At 42.4% G+C, this 18,754-nt stretch overlaps 1 protein-coding gene across 3 annotated transcripts in view; it reads right to left on the reverse strand.

Annotated features, from left to right (window-relative positions):
* pax7a (paired box 7a) overlaps nt 1–11,038 on the reverse strand; it is a 58,832-nt gene extending 47,794 nt beyond the window's left edge. The window contains exons 1-5 of one of the 3 annotated variants that reach the window (XM_018726023.2): nt 10,949–11,038; nt 10,494–10,666; nt 8,429–8,664; nt 7,446–7,590; nt 6,955–7,083 (exon numbers count right to left, since the gene is read on the reverse strand). In XM_018726023.2, coding sequence (XP_018581539.1) covers nt 6,955–7,083; nt 7,446–7,590; nt 8,429–8,664; nt 10,494–10,578 — 595 coding nt within the window. In that variant the 5' untranslated portion in view covers nt 10,579–10,666; nt 10,949–11,038. Of the gene's footprint in view, nt 1–6,954; nt 7,084–7,445; nt 7,591–8,428; nt 8,665–10,493; nt 10,735–10,948 lie in introns of those variants that run through there. The other 2 variants (XM_018726024.2, XM_018726021.2) reach the window with 2 other exon arrangements.
* Nucleotides 11,039–18,754: the final 7,716 nt, after the last annotated feature.

Below are 18,754 nucleotides of genomic sequence, written 5' to 3' on the forward strand. Positions count from 1 at the left end.
ACTCGAGCACATATATGATATGATCAGAGAGGTCGGAGTGAGTGCGGTGAGACCCGGGAGCACTGAGAGTGAGTGGACGCGTTCCGGGGAAAGTATTAATAAAACGGCGGCAGATCTTGGTCTTTTTAGGCAGAAAGCGCAGCGCTCGAAAAACCGCCCATCAGCAGCAAAGTGGATCGGTTTTAAAGCACGAGCTGCGAGTGCGCGTGCGCGCAATATTTCGACTTTCGACGGCGAGTCGGTCGCTGTGTGAGAGGGAGAGAGTGCTGCGATCGGAGCGTTGTTGGTTGCGTTCTCGTTTCCGAAAGGTCTCCGCGGTCTCCTCTTCCGTTTCGGGGAGGAGAAGGAGAGGGCGAACGCGGAGCGAAATGATGACGAACTCCGCCATCACACACTGGCAGCATTGTGGCTCCATGGGAAGCCTGCAGGCCAGAGCGCTCCCTTTAATTTGTGTCAGCAGGAGCTTCCCGGCTCGTTTGTCCGTTTTGTTCCTAAAATCTACCAGAGTGACCCCCCCCCCCACACACACACACACGCACACGCACACGCACGCTCACGCTCACACACACCGACCCAGTTACGAGCGGTTTGGGCTAAAACTCCACGTCTTCAATAGCAGACACACACATTGTTACCAATCGACTACTATAAATTATAAATAGCAAAATGTATACTATGGGCGCGCGCGAGCCCACGGTGAAATTAACAAACTATATGATCCGCAGTTTATTCATTTCACGACGCGCCTCATGACACGTGGCGTGCGCGCGACATTTTCCCAATGCAATGGTCGGAAGCGCGCGCGCGCGTGCGATTGTTCAGATTCTCCGATTCCGACCATTCGGGAAAAATGTCGCGCGCACGTACCGGCGTATTATTAGGTGCATTAGAGGAAGCGCACATTAATATCCAATGAAAGATTCACCTTTGCACGGCGCGCTTGCTCTCTCCCCTGCAACGCCGCTAACATCCTAAACCTTCAAATGAGGACAGAAATGAAATCCTTTAAAGTTATTGAGCAGAAAGGGATTATGAAGTCGCCTTTATATATGAAGACGAAATCCCCATGTCTTCTTCTGTACACTGTAGAATTTCCCCTAAGTAGCCCGAAAAGGAAGATTGTCCCTTTTCGACGAAAGCCACTGGAGATCCCAGACCCATTCTGGTAAGTAATATGTGTGCGCAGATAGGCCGTGTCCCACATGGCAAGAATCGCTTTAATTAATACACAGGCAGCCCTGCAAGCAGCGCTGGCACTCTGTAATATGATGAACTCCCATTGTGTTGGTGTCACCACAAATGTTTCCGATAAGCAAATGTAGCCAAGGATCAAAGACTATAAGCCTCTCAATTTCCTCTAGCTGCCTCTATTTTCCTCACCTACTTTCCGTCTCTCCCCTTCCTCCTCGGCGCAGTTCTGCGCAGAGTCTCGAAATGTGCGCTAAAATCCCCTTCCTGACAACTTCTGGGTCCCGCCTCAAGTTCACAGGTCAGCCGAGCCGTCGGCAGTAATTGCGCATTAATATTCTTTGCGACGACGGGAGCTTAATGTGGACTTCTGCTCGCTGAAGATGACTAATGTCTTCATAAATTGGCATTAGTTGACATATGATTATTTGTCACGATCCTGGATGTCCAGCTGGAAATGTAATCCATGGACTCAAAATTTAGTCAGATCAGACCAAATTCTCCCACAGCGGCGGCGCTTAGTGTTCCAAGTTTAAAGCCAGTCTTCTCCTGCCTCCAAGAAGAAGACACATTCACTCGTTATGACTTAAAAATCCATCATTTAAAATGTCACAGGGCTGCTCCTTAATCAAGAGCCGTGATTATAGCTTAGCTCACTCTATACAATGCACATAATGCCATCTTCTGTTAAGAAAATTTAAAACACTACTTGAAATGCGACAAGGAGAAACGTGTGTACGATTTCAACATCTGGATGAAAGCTTTCAAAATATGATCCAGGTACAAATTATCCCATGCAGATGCATCGTTTTTCTTGATGTGAAGGTACCCTGCAAAATGTTTTACCACGAACTGCATAAGAGGATGTCGGTTCTTCAACAACTTCGAAAGTATAAATGATTATGAGCTGACGACCACGATCCGTTGCCCTGGTAAACCCACGTTAAGTAGTTAATAATAATAATAATAATAATAATAATAATAATAATAATAATAATATTTTAGCTTATATTGAGCACGACAGAATTTCTTTAACGTTGACTTCCACCTTCAAATTACTGTCATTTGTTATTCGTCCTGTTAATTTGATTTGTTCCGCGAATGACGTCATTGGACTTGAATAATGGACTTCGTCATTTCGCTCCTTTTCACTGCCCACTTTCACAACCCTTTTACAACAGTGCATCTGCTGTAGCATATGAGGGAGCAGCACACACTTTAAGAAATATATTTTACAACGAAAAAGCAATTATAATTTAAAATATATATATATATATATATATATAAAATATAATTAAAACCATGTTTCTGCAAACGCTGCAGCGCACCAGCACGCAAGTTACGGATAGATTTTTCTGTTGCAATGTTTAAGTGCTTCACAAAAAGGTTTAAACCAACACAAGCCCCGCAAATAAATAAGCATAACAAAATCAATAATATACAATGAAGCAATAATAACACAAATTCCAATATAGTCAACCTATACTGCCGTTTCTGCTACTAACCCTAATACTAATACTACTATCAGTCCACTACCAGTGACAATTATTATTATTTTTTTAAATTTCCCATTTATTTAGATTATAATCGCTATTGCTATAACACAATGGCTGAAAGTTTCCTCGGTTAGTGAAGCCCGTGCGCTTTTGAGAGGTGTCTTCCAGTAGAAATTCCAGTAAAATGGGAGAGTACGGGCGAGGGAAAGAGAGGAGGTTAATCCGAGTTTAATGCAGCGATGCACTGAACAGGGCCCGGTCTGTGATGGCTGTGTTATCTCTCTCCAACATTTGGGTCTCCCTCAATTTCTACCGAGCCAAATAGCTGCGAGAAAGTGCAGATAGAGTGGCTCTCCATGCCTCAGGAAAAAATGTTATTAATAGCTAAACAAGTTCCCCATACTTTCACGAAATCTCCCTTTCTCCCTTCGAGATGGATCTGTTTGAAGTGGTCTCCAGCCTTACACCCCTGTCCTTTTCTTTCGCTAAAGCTCATATTAGATTTCTAAACAAACTATTTTTCGCCGAGAAAGTGCTGCGCGGGTGCGCGCGGCCGCCGCGCGAGACGCCCCTCCGTTCAGTCCGAATTCCGAATCACTTCTATTTATGCGTTGCGCGGCATTTCCATCCTCTTCCTCCTTCCTCCATAGTCTTTGGAAACTATTTCATTTTTAGTGGCTTTTAAAAGTCGGACTGACGCCTTCGAAATTCTGAAATCGCAAAAATCGCATTCTGGCGGCACAACTCTTTTTTTTTTTTTTTGTGTGTGTCTTTTCTCCTGCTTTGCGTTCGTTCTTAAGCGCAGATGTTTGTTTACAGTAATATTTCCATACAGTACACGGGCCCCGGATTTATTTGAGAAGTGTAATCTCAGCGCATTCTGAAGGGTCGTTTGTCTGACCTCGTTTCTTCTCTTATTTCTCGACAAGTATCCACCGGCACCTTTCCTTCTAATTGAATATGCAGAGCGAAAGCGAGCCCGAAGCCCCGGATTGCCTGACACCCCGCTATCTTTCAAACTGCCCCCTATTATTTCGTCTGATCCACCTCACAACAGCCCAAATCCCGCCTGGCCTCTGTTTGATTAGATTGAGAACCTCAGGTAATCCGCCGATTTGCTCAAGTGTCCATCGCCTCCCTCCCCCCCAACATGTATTTACAAAAGATGGTGTGTTGGTTTAATCACTGCAGATGCCTCCCGATAAATGGACAGATACCACCCCCCCCCCCCAGCACGCGCACACACGCACACACGCACACGCACACGCACACATCCCACCCTTTTCAACCCGTTCCGTGTCGCAAACAATACCACCTCCAGGTGTGAAGCCAAATCAGTTGTCGTCCCCCCCCCCCCCCCGCGGTCAAGCACCCCCCCCCCCCGTTTTTTCTCCAAGCTCATAATTAAACCTGGCATGTTTCAGAAAACAACCACTTTCTGCTTTTTATAACAAGGCGGCCAAGTGTCGCATTCCTAAAAATATATCAGTTCCCTTTTGACAATAAAGAAGACGAAACTATAGGAATGAGAGCATTAGAGAACGAGAAGGAGATTGTTTGCAATCATTACACCAAAACTAAACGATGGCAGAGGCTGAGTGTCGAAATTAGCACTTGTTCAAATTCCCTTTTATATCTGTCATTTATTTCGAGAGAAAGGCTCTAAATAAAGCTCCGATAGACCGAACTGGTTATTTTTGGTTGATTCAAATATACCTCCACGCCCCTCCAAAAAATAATGATTATAATAATAAAAATAATAATAATACTGTCTCCGTCACTGATTCCACCTCCGTATTTGATCTGTAGTCTAACTGGCAACTCACGCGCCGTCTTTAAATAACATTTTATACATCCTTTAAGATTCCAGTTAAGGTGTCAGCCTCTAACACAGCCCCCCAAAAATAAATAAAAACGGATAAATAAAAAAATAAATAAATAAATAAAGTGAAATCTTAACTATAAAAGAAACCTAAAATCTCATGAATTTGTGCCCAGGGCTAGCTAGAGTGAGCCGTTTAGAGATGAAAGTGAAAAGAAATAAAAGGCTCAATTTAATCTGCCTTAAAACCCTTCAACATAACGTTTGTGCTCGCAACTCTGCGAGTGAGGGCTGATTGAGGATAAACGCGTTTCGCACCGTGCCTGCGAGCTATTACAGCCGTGCGCAACACAGCCGCCCATTGAGCGCACAGCGCTTCCATTACTCACTCTAATAAGTCTTAACATCATTAAATGTCAGTCGGATGGCAGAATGAAAACGGGCACAAAGACCAATCTTTTTAAGAATTAGAAAAGAGCCCCTATAACTATCCCGGTTTCTACATGCCCCTGTAAAAGATACACATGTAGGTAAAGTTTACAAGAAAAACAAAAAAAAAAAAAAAAAGAAATCCAGCGGAAGTTTGCACGTGGGTTCCACTCAAAGAGTTCAATGTGTGTAAAACATAAAACCGAGCAATCGCACACAAAGACGCTCGAGATCATCTAAATACAGTCGCAAGTGCGAATCCGGAAAGAAAACTGCTTACAACATAGTTCCCACGCGGTTCATACACGTTACACACTTTCAATATTAAATCATTTTTAAACAGATTTTTTTTTAATGTAACATGTAGCATATAATTGTCAAATTAAAGACACGCATCTCCTACGGACGACCCTCATTTTGTATGAAGATACTAAAATGATCGGAGAAAACACACTGCAGAATACACTTTGCGGGGCACATCTATACAAAATACCACACGGAATAAATAAAGGTAAAAAAAATAAATAAATTAACAGTATCACTAGTCAAACGACAGTAGTAAAAATCGATATACTGATACATGAATGTAGGATTTTTTTTCTTTAAATATTAAATTCCCAAAAGTTCAGATTAACAAAAATGAAACGGGTTTGTGTGATAGAAGATATATTGGTGGTTAGGAGCACAGAGCCGTAAATAAATGCCCTGTTAATTCGCACAATGCAGCGATTTCAGAATGAGTACATGGCACTTCCAAAAACAGAATGGAACGTTTTGCCCCTTCTATTCCAACAGACCATTCCATAATATTACAAAACTATCTAACAGCGGGGTGTATTGAATAATTCATCTCCCTTTATTTCCCCTCTTGGACCTTTGTCCAGAGTTTTTTTTTCCCCCCTTTGCGGGATTTTGAATGAGAAAGGACAGGCCCATTGCCCCTTTTGGCTGCCCGCTTTCTGCGATGCGCTTTTGTACCCTGGAATCTTTGCTGTGAAAAAGCTTCAATGGAATAGCTTTTTTTTTTTGGGACTGAAGTTCATATTCAAGTTTGGGAAGGGGGGGGCGGGGGGGGAGGCTCGCTCTTTTTTTAGAGAAAAGCTTCTTGTGGCCGTTTATTTAAAACCTATACACAAATGTTTGATCATCTTATTTGGTAACCTTTGTCTCCTTCAGAAAACGCTTTGCTGAAGGAGTGGGGAAAGGGCTCCTTCCGACCATGGCTTGGCTGTGACACTAAAATCAACAGCGTTTGAAATCTCCTCCCACTCTTCTCTCCATCTCCCTCAGTGAGTCCAGTCAAGATCAACCCGTTCACCGCTATAAGTCAACACTTGGAAATGCGTAGATCTCAGGTGCGGTAACAATTAGCAAACTCGATCGAACAGGTTGTAATTGTGACCCTTTTAAATTATATTTCACCATCGTCGAAAACCTGCGTTCTGCTGCCTCTTCTTGCAGTTCATGCCGTTCATGCCGCCTGGTTTCTGACATTAATTGTGAAATCAGTCAACTGTCAGACTTGGTTTCCGTCGGATGCTTAAAAAGCGCGAGAGGAGTCTGTTGTACAAATTAATTGACTGGTCCCAAATCGTACCCCCACCCCCCCCCCCCCTCCGCCGCCGCCCCGTCAGGGCTCATATAAATAATTGAGTAACTGCGGACTGGAGGCTAAACGGCACGCGGAATCGCGCGCTTTGTCGAACCCTGAGCGCCGCGTACGTTTCCCACTCGTGAAGCGTGCTGATGAAACGGAGCGATGCGGGAGCCCTGTCATACATTCAACTTTCATTAAAAGGTCAACTGATACAACGCCAATGAAATATTGTCGGTTTGAGGAAAAAATCGTGAATTAATCATAATGCATTTCATAATATCATAGTGCGAAGTAATAATTACAGACAGGGTACCGCAACACAACGTATGAGAGCTGAACAACGACAATAATACTAGAAATACGGTGAGGATGAATATCATCATCATCATCATCATCATGAAGAAAAAAAGCAGGGAAATTACCTTTATCGCCAAGGATGCCGTCGATGCTGTGCTTCGTTTTCTTTTCCCCATCTTCTTCTTTCTTATCACAGTCGTCTTCGTCGTCCTTCTTTCCGAAGCGAGCCCTCAGAACCCGGCTGATAGAGCTCACTGACGGACACCGAAAACCATTCCTTTATTAATTACAGCAACGACAGTAACACACAGCCATTTGTACTGCCTGCTTACAGAAATAAATCACTGCGCATTGAAAGCAGCCGCAATAAAGTTGAGGAAGAAACCGAGAAGCGCCTTCTCTCTCGTCTCTACAATGTCTGCTAAGAGTATTTATTGTAATTCCGCGCTCTGTTTGTAAAGGGATTGTTAAACAAGTCCAAGTGAACAAAAGCGCGTACGGAGGTTATTCACGAGTACAAATTTCTTCTTTGAAAGCGCAGTGTGAGCGAAAACGCAACGTGGACGCGGCTAAGGAAACGGTCCTGGGGAGATGAAAAAAGAGAAAGGTTGCTTACCAGGAGAGGCCTCACCTGAAGGCACCGTGCCTCTGTCACACAGACCATCCTTCAGCAGCTTGTCCCGGATCTCCCAGCTGAACATTCCCGGGTTCTCCCGCTTGTACTCCTCGATGCGCTTCTCCACGTCCGGCGTTGCCACCTGCTTTTGGTTTCAATTCGCACGGAACAAAACCAGGGCCACAAGAAGAGGGACGGAGAAAACTTTTAACTCGCACAGTCGCGTCCGAAGCAGCAAGTCCTAATTATTTATATTTACATGTATTCACCCAGCGGACGCTTTTCTCCAAAGCGACCCTCCACCTCGACTCTACATTGTCACATTTTACGAGAAACACACCAAGAGCGCTTGTTGGCAGCACCATTCTTAGAGCTTTGAGGACTATTTCTGCTCATGGCTTGACCTCCAGTTCAGTATTATTTCCATTTCGTTTTACGTTTATCTTAAAAAAAAAAAAAAAAAAAAAAAAACGAAAAAAGAAAAAGTCTCTTGATTTCACTTAGCACAGCAGGAAACTCTTGTATTAAATACACTGTCGAAGTCGTCATCCTTTACGCAATTTGAGGGAATGTTTAGGATTTCAGGACATCTTTGCTTTGTTAATTATTACCGGTATAAAGAACAGTCATTTTTAAATAATTTTAAAAATATCTATTATAGAATCATATTCCACATAAAAATTAACCAAACAAGTACATATAAAAATACAGGTTCCTATGTGACATCTAATTGAATAATAAAAAAATGAGTATAAATAAATAAGTAATAAATAAGTTTTTTATTATTATTATTATCATTATTGGTAATAATAATAATAATAATAATAAGAAGAAGAAGAAGAAGAAGAAGAAGAAGCACAATTTGTTGCCTTCTCATTCCCGCTTCAAAGAAATTAAAAGTGCATCGCTGTGCTGCGCCTAAGTGTGATGTTATGTTACCTTTGCATATTGATCTCCGGATGCTTAAGTTTTCTTGCACTCACCCTTGGTTTGCTTCCACCTATGGCGCCGGGCCGGATCGAACCGGTCTCTTGATACCGGCAAAGGATTTTGGACACACAGCCGTGGGAAACTCGAAGCTGTCGCGAGATGACGCAGGGTCTAATGCCGTGGTGAGCCATCTCCACGATTTTGTGTCGAATGTGGTTCGGTAGCGGCCTTCCATTGATAAACACTCCGCCAAGCTGATTCACACGTCCTTGGCCCAGCGGGGTAGATACTTGAACCACAAGAACATAAAGTTACATCCCAAAAAAGTGACACGCGAACAATAAAACAAACGAAAAAAAAACAACATGTTTTTTTATTCTTTTTGAATTATTATTATTATTATTATTATTTAATCTGTTACTGCCATAGAGAATAAAGTGTAGACTTTAAAATAAAAGCGAAAAGAAAACTAAAAATAAAAAAATATTGAATTCTATTTGTCTTTCTGCTTAAGCACTGCAGTTATTAAACAGTTATTAATCAAATGTTATTACATGCTCCCTGAATCAAATTCTGATGTTCTTTGACATGCTAAAATACATCCTAAACGAAAAGGCCTGCTTTATTTAGTTTAAGTTTATTAGCAATTATTACATAACATGCTTACAACTGAGTTTACATTCCAGTTAATGAAACTATTTTAAAATACTTTATAAATGAAAAAATATATTCACAGCTAGTTTTTGTATTTTTAGTATTTTAGTACAAGAACTTTTGGCCTAATACTATATCAGGCTGAGTGCCTTTTTCAGTTGCATGCACAAGTATTTATTTGTAACAACAACCACAACCACAACAACAACAACAACAATAATAATAATAACAATAATAAATTCTTTACTTTGATCAATTCGTACTCATAAAAACCATGTTTGTGCAAATCAGAAAACGGAACTGCCAGGTCCTTTGAAGTATAAAATCAGAACCTCTCATTATGCTTAAAAGCAGTGGAATGTTCTGTAATAAATAAGTCAGAATTCATTTCATTCAGGAAGCTTTTTAGTTCATTGATATCAGAGCAACAGACTTGGTAGTTTTGTTTCCACTTATATGGTCATGGAATAAAATTCGAGGAAAATTTGATTATAAACTGAGTACACTGACAAAACGCAACTGTCTCAATCAGCATTCTAGTCTAAAGTGCGCGAATTGTTATTTAAACACGAAGAGCTCTCTTACAAAGATTTCACAAGGAAAAAAAAATAATAATTCCAAGGACATGATACCTAAGTGGCCAATTGTGCATTCAAGAGGTCCTGAAGAGCAAGTCTCGATCCATCTCGATTATTCCTAGTCATGTTGTACAAATATTGATGTTATCCCTGCAGCCGCCTCTTTGTGCTCTATTTTATGTTCCTATGCGGTGCCGCGACACTCGAACAAATCCCCAGCGTGGGTGACTGGCGCGCGGCGTGTTTTTGCCCACTTTCGTTCCGACCACTTGAGCACGAACATTGACTTAGAAAGAGCCCCACTGAATATAAGAGTGATTTATGGGGGGGGAAAAAAGCCTCGCATGTGCGCGCACATTTCCTCCTCTATCCTTCGTCCTCCGTAACGCACCCAAATCACCGAAAACACCGAATACTATAGTACGATCAATATTTAAACACTATAATATTCAGAGCTACTTCACGAACTCGGGGAGAACGAGGAATTCTTCACACTGAGAATTTCTGGATCACACCGCGATCATAATACATTTTCATTTTCCACAACCGCGATTCCCCCCACCACATAAATCAAAGCATGTTCACTGACATTTTCACAGCAGCAGAGTAAGGAAAACGTTCTAGATGTTGTTTTCAAATAATTTTACTTTTTATTCGTTCAATCTACTTTAAACAGTGCAACAAAGTGGCTAAAACAAAAGTTTGGCGCAAAGTTAAATCCTCGTTTCGAGCATCACACAAGCAGAAACATTGTAAGAATTCAATTGCAATAACGGAAACATCGCTGCGTTCCAAAGGCTCTGTGCTTGTTTGTTTGTTTGTTTGTTTGTTTTCTCTCTCTCTCTTCGCACAGCACGGGCTCTACATGCGCTCGGAAGAAACTTACCTTCCAGTGGAAATCCGGTGCGGGGGTAATTCTGGCCTGGCGTCGGCCGCATCATTCGAGGTACAGTTCCTGGTAACGTAGCCATTCTAGCTACACGGACACGAAGCGAACACGAGCCGAGGCAGCAAACTTCTGAGTCGCGCAAACAAGTCCACGCGTCGGAGTGGTATGGCCTGAAACGACGAAATATTGCCTATCACTCTGTGTGAATCTCTGAAGCACAGCAGAAAAGGTAGATCCAACCAGCGCTACTGGCAAACACTAAAGCACCAAAAAAAGAGAAAAATAAAAACAACTGGCACGTCGCACAGCAGGTGGCATGGGTGGAAAAATGGCACGCGGAGCGCAAGGTGCAGTGTTTGAGTAACGAGGGAGGGAGGGGGGGCTCTCTGTGTCTAGCACTTCTAAGCTGATGTGGCCAAAGGTTATATCGTTCTTTGCCGTGCTGTACTTACAGCTCTGCTAGTTTTTTGATGGCAAAGTGTGATCCCAAAAGGTTGGGAGTAGTTTAACTGGCTAACTTTCCTTCGAGATGCTGGGAGGAGGGAGCCGCGCGCGCCGATAGGCTCCGCCGACTTTCTTTTATCCACGAGGGGGGAGAAGGGGAACAGCCGCCAGGCAGCGAACCAATCAGAGCGCACGGCGTGGGCCACGAGCACGCACTGCGACGCCAGCCTCGTTTTCGATACACTACGCCGATAACAAAAAAGACGGACAAAAAAAAAGTGTTTAAATTTTAATGTGGCTCCTGGCTGCACTGTGACAGCGTTACTTTCCAGTCAGGTGTGGCTACATTGAACTCACAAATTAATCGAAATAAACAAAGTAATCGAGGAAACGGATTCAAAATGTACAAGTAGGTTCATTTACAAATACGATAAATACCACATTTATATAAAATGTATTTTTAAAAGTCGAAGATTACAAACGATTTTACCATGAAGTTTAAATTAAGCCTCGGATAATTTTACAAAAAAAAATCTTCTCTCTTTCAAAGTTTCGTGTAAGTTTAAAAAGGGAAAATTCGGAACGCATCTAATATGAAACTTTTTACTTAACAAGACGTTTTGTTCTCTTCCCCGGTCGGTTATTGTGGGAGAGCAGACAGACGAAAATATTAATTTACAAAACAATTTTTTAATCAATAAACATCTGGATCTTTCGATGTAGGTTATTAACATCTGTGTGGCAGCTTGTCATTCCGTTGATCTCAGTCGTGTCCACAAAGTGAGAGATGAGTGTCCATATATAGGCGCTACCATTAATTATAGAAATAATTGTAGAAACCTATAAATGCTGATTTTATCACTAGACTTAACTGACAAATGAAAACCCATGATAGAAAAAAAGTGTGTTGTTTTATTTTACATTTTCATTTTATTAAGATTCTTGCGATCGCTGTTTAAATAACTAAATATTAATTTGTCAGCCGTGCTCCAGTGAATGGGAACCAGTTGAGTCCTTCCTTCGGTTTTCACAAAACAACAAACTTTTCATTTAACTTTTACCCTCCACCATCGCTCGGTATCCAGATACTTTGGCTGTTATGTGCCGACAAAAATTTAAATACACGTTGATGTTCAAAATATTGTCTCAATTTCTGTCAGGCGTCAAACTCCTCATTAATTGAAAAAAAATACAATTTACAAAATCCAAAAACTGAGTGTAATGAAGTTGCCTTTAAAGGTCGGATTAAAAAAAAAACACAATTTACCGCTTGTTTTCTATTATTTCCACTTTGACATACTTCCTTCTTATTTTATCACACAATTTCATCTTGAAGTGTCCAACAGATATATGGAAAATGTTCTCCACCTTCGGCTACTCTCCGAATTTCGCTATGTGTAAAACTGAGCGTTTTCGGGGTTAGAGCAAAGCAGGAGTGGGAATAAAAGTAACAGATGATAGTGGAGGAACTTTTGAAAACGCCAGGGATCCAAAGAGAGCACTGTTCCCTCATCAGCTCTTTCGGAGCTCAGTTTCTAAAACTTTCTGAGCTCTTTCTTGTTTTTGTTTCAGGCCGACTGAACTGCCTTCCAGACTTTGCAGGTAACATTGTTGACGTCATTTGTCTTTACACTTCATACAGTCAGTATCATGTAGACGATTCCTTATACAGTACAGGCAAGGCCGCTCTTGTTTAAATCCTACTCTGATATCTATATTAAAAAAATTAAAATGTCAATAGACTTCCATCGCATTAATCTTCTAGGACAAATTGTACACATACAGTAAAGGCTCCTCCTGAAAATGAAAGAGTAAGGGAAGAAATGCATAGGACAAGCTTCTAAAAATGTTCTTTGTGCCTCTTTAAAGTAACCAGAGCTTCAGTTCTTGCTCAGCATAGATGGAAATGTGAAGCCACATGATCCCTGGCCTCTTCCAAGTTACTCCAAGGTGGAGAACCAGAGTGCCAGGAGCTGTTCTTCTCAGATCCAGGAGGGGAGCCATGAAGTAGTGTCACCATATAACCCAGTGACGTGAGCACAGAGTACGGAGCCGCATCCACCGTCCCAGGCGCCTGAGGAGCTCCTCCGACATGGGAGGATAGGAGCCGGACCTGGTGGAGCGCGAGCCCTCGTGTCACTAGTGCACTGCCCGGACCCTCAGTTCACAAATCAAACCCGAGATCCTCGCTGTGGAGAGGGAGCAAAGTGAATAGGCCCTATTAGTCAATTCATACATTTTCTCTGGCATTCCCTGTTGGTATTGACTTATGGCACGTGTTCAAACGCATAATTGCCTTGGAACTATTGATGCTGCTCTGAAATGAAACGATTTATGTGTTTCTATTGTAACTGCGCCCACCACCATCTCTGCCATGTCCAGCAGTAAAGCCTTCTTAACTGAAATGTAAAATGTAGAAAGGTATATTTTAAATGTTACGATTTCACCCTAATTGCGTAAAATTGCACATCCATAAAAATCCCAAATAGCATTTAACTACACAAAGTGCAAACCTCTTTTTGGGCAGAGATTGACTTAACAATGGGGGCGATTATAGAATTAATACCCTTCAATTTGTTCTAAATTAGATTAAATGTTTCCAAGTGCTCTTGATTTTTTAAGCGCTGGCTTAGAGCAACTTGTGATTAATCTGATAATAGCTATCGATATTTAGTGAAGCAGGAATGAAGGTTGTTTTTTTCGGGGGGCTGGGGATCTTGTGTGGCTGCTCCGTGGGCCCGCCGCGCGGACAAATGGTGTGGAACTGCCGTGTTAAATACTCCTGGTGGAAGGCAATTTCACAAATAATTTCTCGAACAATTAGGGAGTGAGAAGGGGGTGAAATGGCGATTTCACATGCAGACACGCCGGTGGGGTGGACCTGGTAGCCAGCCCCACACCCAGGGTCCCCTGTCGGCAGCTACGGGCTGTTTCAGGCGGGCTGCGGGGCGCGCTCCCGTGGGCGCGCTCCCGGGGCGAGTGACCGGTACTGGCCGCGGATTCAGTCCCGCATTGTGGGGGCGGGTGGAGGGTAGAAAGGTGACCACGTGTCAGGTCGACGTCCGCTCCCACGTATGTATTAAACATGCTAAGCTGGATGCACTTTCTCCTCAGAGTCTTTCAGCCCGAGGTACCGAGCAGGGCACACTCATCTCATGATGTACCATGGTGTACCACGAATTCACTCACAAGAAGCAGCAATGGTGGCACTCTTCAACATTCTCAAGAGTACAAAACGCAGTAAGTGCGTCTTCTATGAGCTGCTGTAGCGGATACTTACGCTGCGTTATAGGAACTGACTCCCTGGTATAAAACACTCAACAGAGACACTTTTCTGGACTGACAATTTCGTGAAAAATCATGATTGCGTTACTCTTGATGTGATAAAATTGAGAACAGAAAATGTGAAAATACGATCGAAAACGCTTTCATTTGTATATTTCGTTTCCTTTTTTTGCGGACAGAAGGTATAATACATAAGACCGCACCTCCGTTTATTAACTGATGATAAAACATGCACGATTTCTCTTCATGATCGCATAGCGGGAAAATGACCACCTCGAAAGGATTTCTAAGACACAAGTGTGCAAAGCACAGCATTTATTTTTATTCTAAACGAATTCCTTTGTAGGTGAGCGGTTTTTACCCGTGAAAGGGGTAATGAGGCTATAGGTGTTTACCACGCTTTATTTTCCACACACTGTGTCGAAATCAGAGGGGATCGAGGGGTTAAAATGGATCTGCTCCAGCCAAGAGCACAATACGAGCACTGAGTGTGTGTGTCTTCATGTACCAGCTGTGCCCGCGGAAACAGCCCGCCCCGTCACCCTACAACTGTGTGTGTGTGTGTGTGTGTGTGTGTGTGTGTGCCAATTGCATTGTAAGTGACTCTTAACGTGTGTAATAGTTGTTAATTTATTTCCACAGGCCTCCTCCTTGCACTGTGTCTGGGGACCAAAGGGATGAACTTAGGTGAAGTGCACCCACCATCGTGTGTGTGTGTGTGTGTGTGTGTGTGTGTGTGTGTGTGTGTGTGTGTGTGAGAGAACACCCAGACCGTTATTATAATGTAACACTTCATCGGCAGGCTCAAATGCATTACTACTCAATGTGAATATGGTTACCTTTCTGGCCACCAACTTAACATAGATTTCTTCTGATCACTGGACTTTGCATTTAAGTCAAGCATTTTTTGGATATTATAATATTAAAACCAATAATGGAAGGGCTATATTAAGAAGCCTACTTAAATGGTTGCCTTGCACTTCACATTTTATGTAATATGTGGCAGCAGATTATGTTGCTTTTGGGGCTGTTACTTTGTCTCACGGTTCCTGGTTCAAATGGCACTTTCTTGCCTTGATCAAGGTAGGTGCCCTGCATAGGATAAGAAAATACTGTATTAATTAGCAGCTCAATGTGCTGCATGACAACAAAGTGCAGTTATGCTGACAAAGACAATAAACAAAAGAACAAAAAACAAAATATTACAAAATCAACATTTTGCAAGGTAGATTTACTGGAGCTGAAGAAAATATGATTAAAGCAGTGTTACTCCTTGTCACTGTAAGAACACCCTGATGTATAAATTGGGAAAATACCATGAAGCTGGTTGTCTCACATTATACAGCAAGTCACATTGGGCAAGTGTGTTAGATGAATACAGGTTACAACAGTAGGGCTGATGAGGCACCAAACAGCACGAGAGGCAGTTCGTGGAGCAGATGCTGTACAGGTTGGCACCATGTGATGACCACAAAGTTGTATGTGCTCTCAGTGGTTCGGCTGGAGACTATGTGGCCTGAGATCAACTGGATCAAATGAATAACTTCTTTAGGAAACCACAGTGTGTCTAGTGGACGACACGGGGCAGTAATCTGAGATGTAGGTAAAACTCTACAAATGTTAACATTTGAAAGGTGAGTGCTCTAAATACACTGATACACCGCTACACCAGTCCTTAACACTGATTGGTATAATTGCATGATTGTGGATCATTATTGTGGATGTTCTGATTGTATTTTGATGCCTGGTACCTTTGGTGGCAAGCAAACACAGTCCAGATTTTATTTGGACTAAAAACCACAAATAAAAGCTAATGAGAACGTGCAGAAACCATGTTAAAAAAAAAAGCACACGGAGCTCTAAAGCTGTGAGTGATAAAAGTTTAAAAACACACCAGAGAAGTAATGTCTGTTTCCTTCAGATTGCCTCCCTCATAAACTTCATTGTACTCATGTTATAACCTGTCACTTTCCCCTTCATCACTGGGGGATTTTTGCTGAATCAAGACCACATGGTGTTCGCCTTCACTGACCACATTTATGCAGATGTTCTGTCTGAAACGCTGTTACCTGTGAACATCAGCCAGTAGTGAATTTAATTAAAAAGGTAAAGAAAGTGTGGAAAGTGTAAAAGCTGACTAGTTGTTTGTCAAACGTGTAACAGCTGGAAGTTAAACCTGGCAGTTTCATATCCTAATAAAATACTTAGACGAATGCGTTGTTTTTTTGTTTTTTTTTCCCCCTCTCTCTGAAAATAGTAATTCAAAGCACGTTTTCCCCCCCTGAAGGCTTGTTTAGGGTTTCAAATACACGTTCTAACTTTAACCCTTTTATGTTTTCTGGAAGAGGCTCATTGCAGCAGAGTGTGTGTGTGTGTGTGTGTGTGTGTGTGAGAGAGAGAGAGAGATGAACGCCCGCAGAGAGTGTGATGCGGAGCCCCGCAGCTTCTCGAGAAGGTCGGTCGCACAGAGGTCAGTCATGTCACGAAAGCGGTGCCGCCCGCTTGCCCTACAAGGTAAACAAGGTAAACACACAGCGAGAGGACACGACGGAATGCTCTCCTCACGCTGTAATCATGTAATCTGCAGCTTCCTGTCAAGCAACACTAAAGCCGTGATCCGGAGATAGAAAAGTGTCGCTTTTTTTCCACAATAATTGATTGTAATATATTCCCTGTTTATGTGCGTGTCGCGCGAGGATTCAGCGAACTCCTGGAAATCCCCCCATTTAAGAGCTTAAACACAATTTCTGTTTTGCTTTTCAAATGGTAAATGATAAAAAAAAAATGGTTTCGCGAAAACACAAAATGATTATGTGTTTAAGATTTTTAAATGAGGCATTTCCAAGAGTTCGCCGAAATCTCGCCTCGACTTTGCGGTGACACGCGGAACTTGAAGAACAAAAATGTAATTCAACAGCAGGAATAATGAGTCATTTCTCATTATTTATCCGTTAAGTGGCATGGAATGGTACCATTTCGAAAACTTGCTGGAATGCGGACTTTTGACTTTTCGCGTGAAATGTGGCCCTGCCATTAGAACTATGAAGAATGTCAATGTGCACAGGACAATATTAGCATCGTGCTACAAATACGTTTTCTTTGTGTCCACCTCAGCACGTCACGTGCACACCAGTAGCCGGCGTTTGGGGGACAGATTTACCTCCACGCTGCGCTTTTAAAAGTCTATTTTAAAATGATAATAATTCGTGTCAAAGCTGAATTTGATGGAAACCATGTGAACTTTCCGCCGCAGTGTGTCGAACGCGCCGCACTGTTTCAAATGGGGAATGTGCGCGCGCGCGGCGCACGCGGGGACTCTTCCGGTGCATTCGTGACTAAGGCGGCGCGCGGGCTACTGGTGAGCTGTGGCGCGTTGCAATAGCGTTGCATCACCTGTTGTTACAGTATCTGCCCCCTCAGAGGTGGCTGCGGCGCCGCTTCATTCATCTGGACCCTTTCCAGAGCCTCGAGAAAGTCACAGCGTGTTTGTTCGCCTGTCTTTAAGGACAAAGTGGAGGCAGATCGAGGACGAGACAAACGCGTCATGTTGGCAGCGCGCGCGCGCGCGCGTCGTGTGTGTGTGTGTGTGTCGCACGCGGCTCGCGGTGAACTTGTCCGCGCGCGCGCGCGCGCGCGCCTCTCGCACACTCACTTCCAGCCCCAGGAAGTCCAACTTTGCGCGGAACTCGGAGCAGTTCGTACACTTTTGAATTGTTGCTTCAACCGACTTTCGTGACTTCGCCACATTTTGGGCGCCAGTGAAAAGCGGACGATTAAAATTTAATTTAAATACCTTCTTCTAATTCTGGACACCAGTGTGGCACCGAGAGGAGAGGCTGCAGTTTTGCTGTTAAATATCTGCCAGTTAATAATGTTTAATCCACTTTTGCATCTTTTCTTTGTCATATTTCTGATGTGATATCAATATTATAAATGGCAGAAGAAATATTATATTGGACGGACCGGACGATTAAAATAAATGTGTGTTAAATGTAACGGTCAGCCGTTCAGTTCCTTTCGCTTTGTTCACTTCTTGGTAAATAGATGTTGGAACGGCTCTTAATGTGTTAAATTAATTTAACTGGAACGGCTCTTAATTTGTGCAAATTATTATTATTTTTTTCTGAACGGCTCTGAAAGCGCAAATAAACTTAGTTGCCGCGGACTCGATGCCCGGCGTAGCTCCTCATTCGCGAATTTGAACAAATGGAGTTTCTCACATTTATTTGCAGGGATAATAGGCTGCCGCAGTACATGTTGAAAAGCCACATTTTAAACGTGTAAATAAACTTTACATCAATTTCCCCATTTCTTGTACTGTATCATGTATGTGTATAATAATATTCCGTAGTTTCAGGACAGGCTGTAACAGTCTTTCGCAAAGTGCGTCATTTATTTCATGAATGTCTGCTTAAAATCAACAGTAACATAAAACAGAAAAAACTGCAAAAAAAATGCAGGCATTTTTTAATGTTTTATTATCGGTCTTATTTTAGTTCATCAAAAGTTTTATGTCATGTTTTTAAGAG

Source organism: Scleropages formosus, chromosome 22, assembly GCF_900964775.1.
Source record: "Scleropages formosus chromosome 22, fSclFor1.1, whole genome shotgun sequence".
In the NCBI taxonomy this organism is placed as follows: Eukaryota; Metazoa; Chordata; class Actinopteri; order Osteoglossiformes; family Osteoglossidae; genus Scleropages; species Scleropages formosus.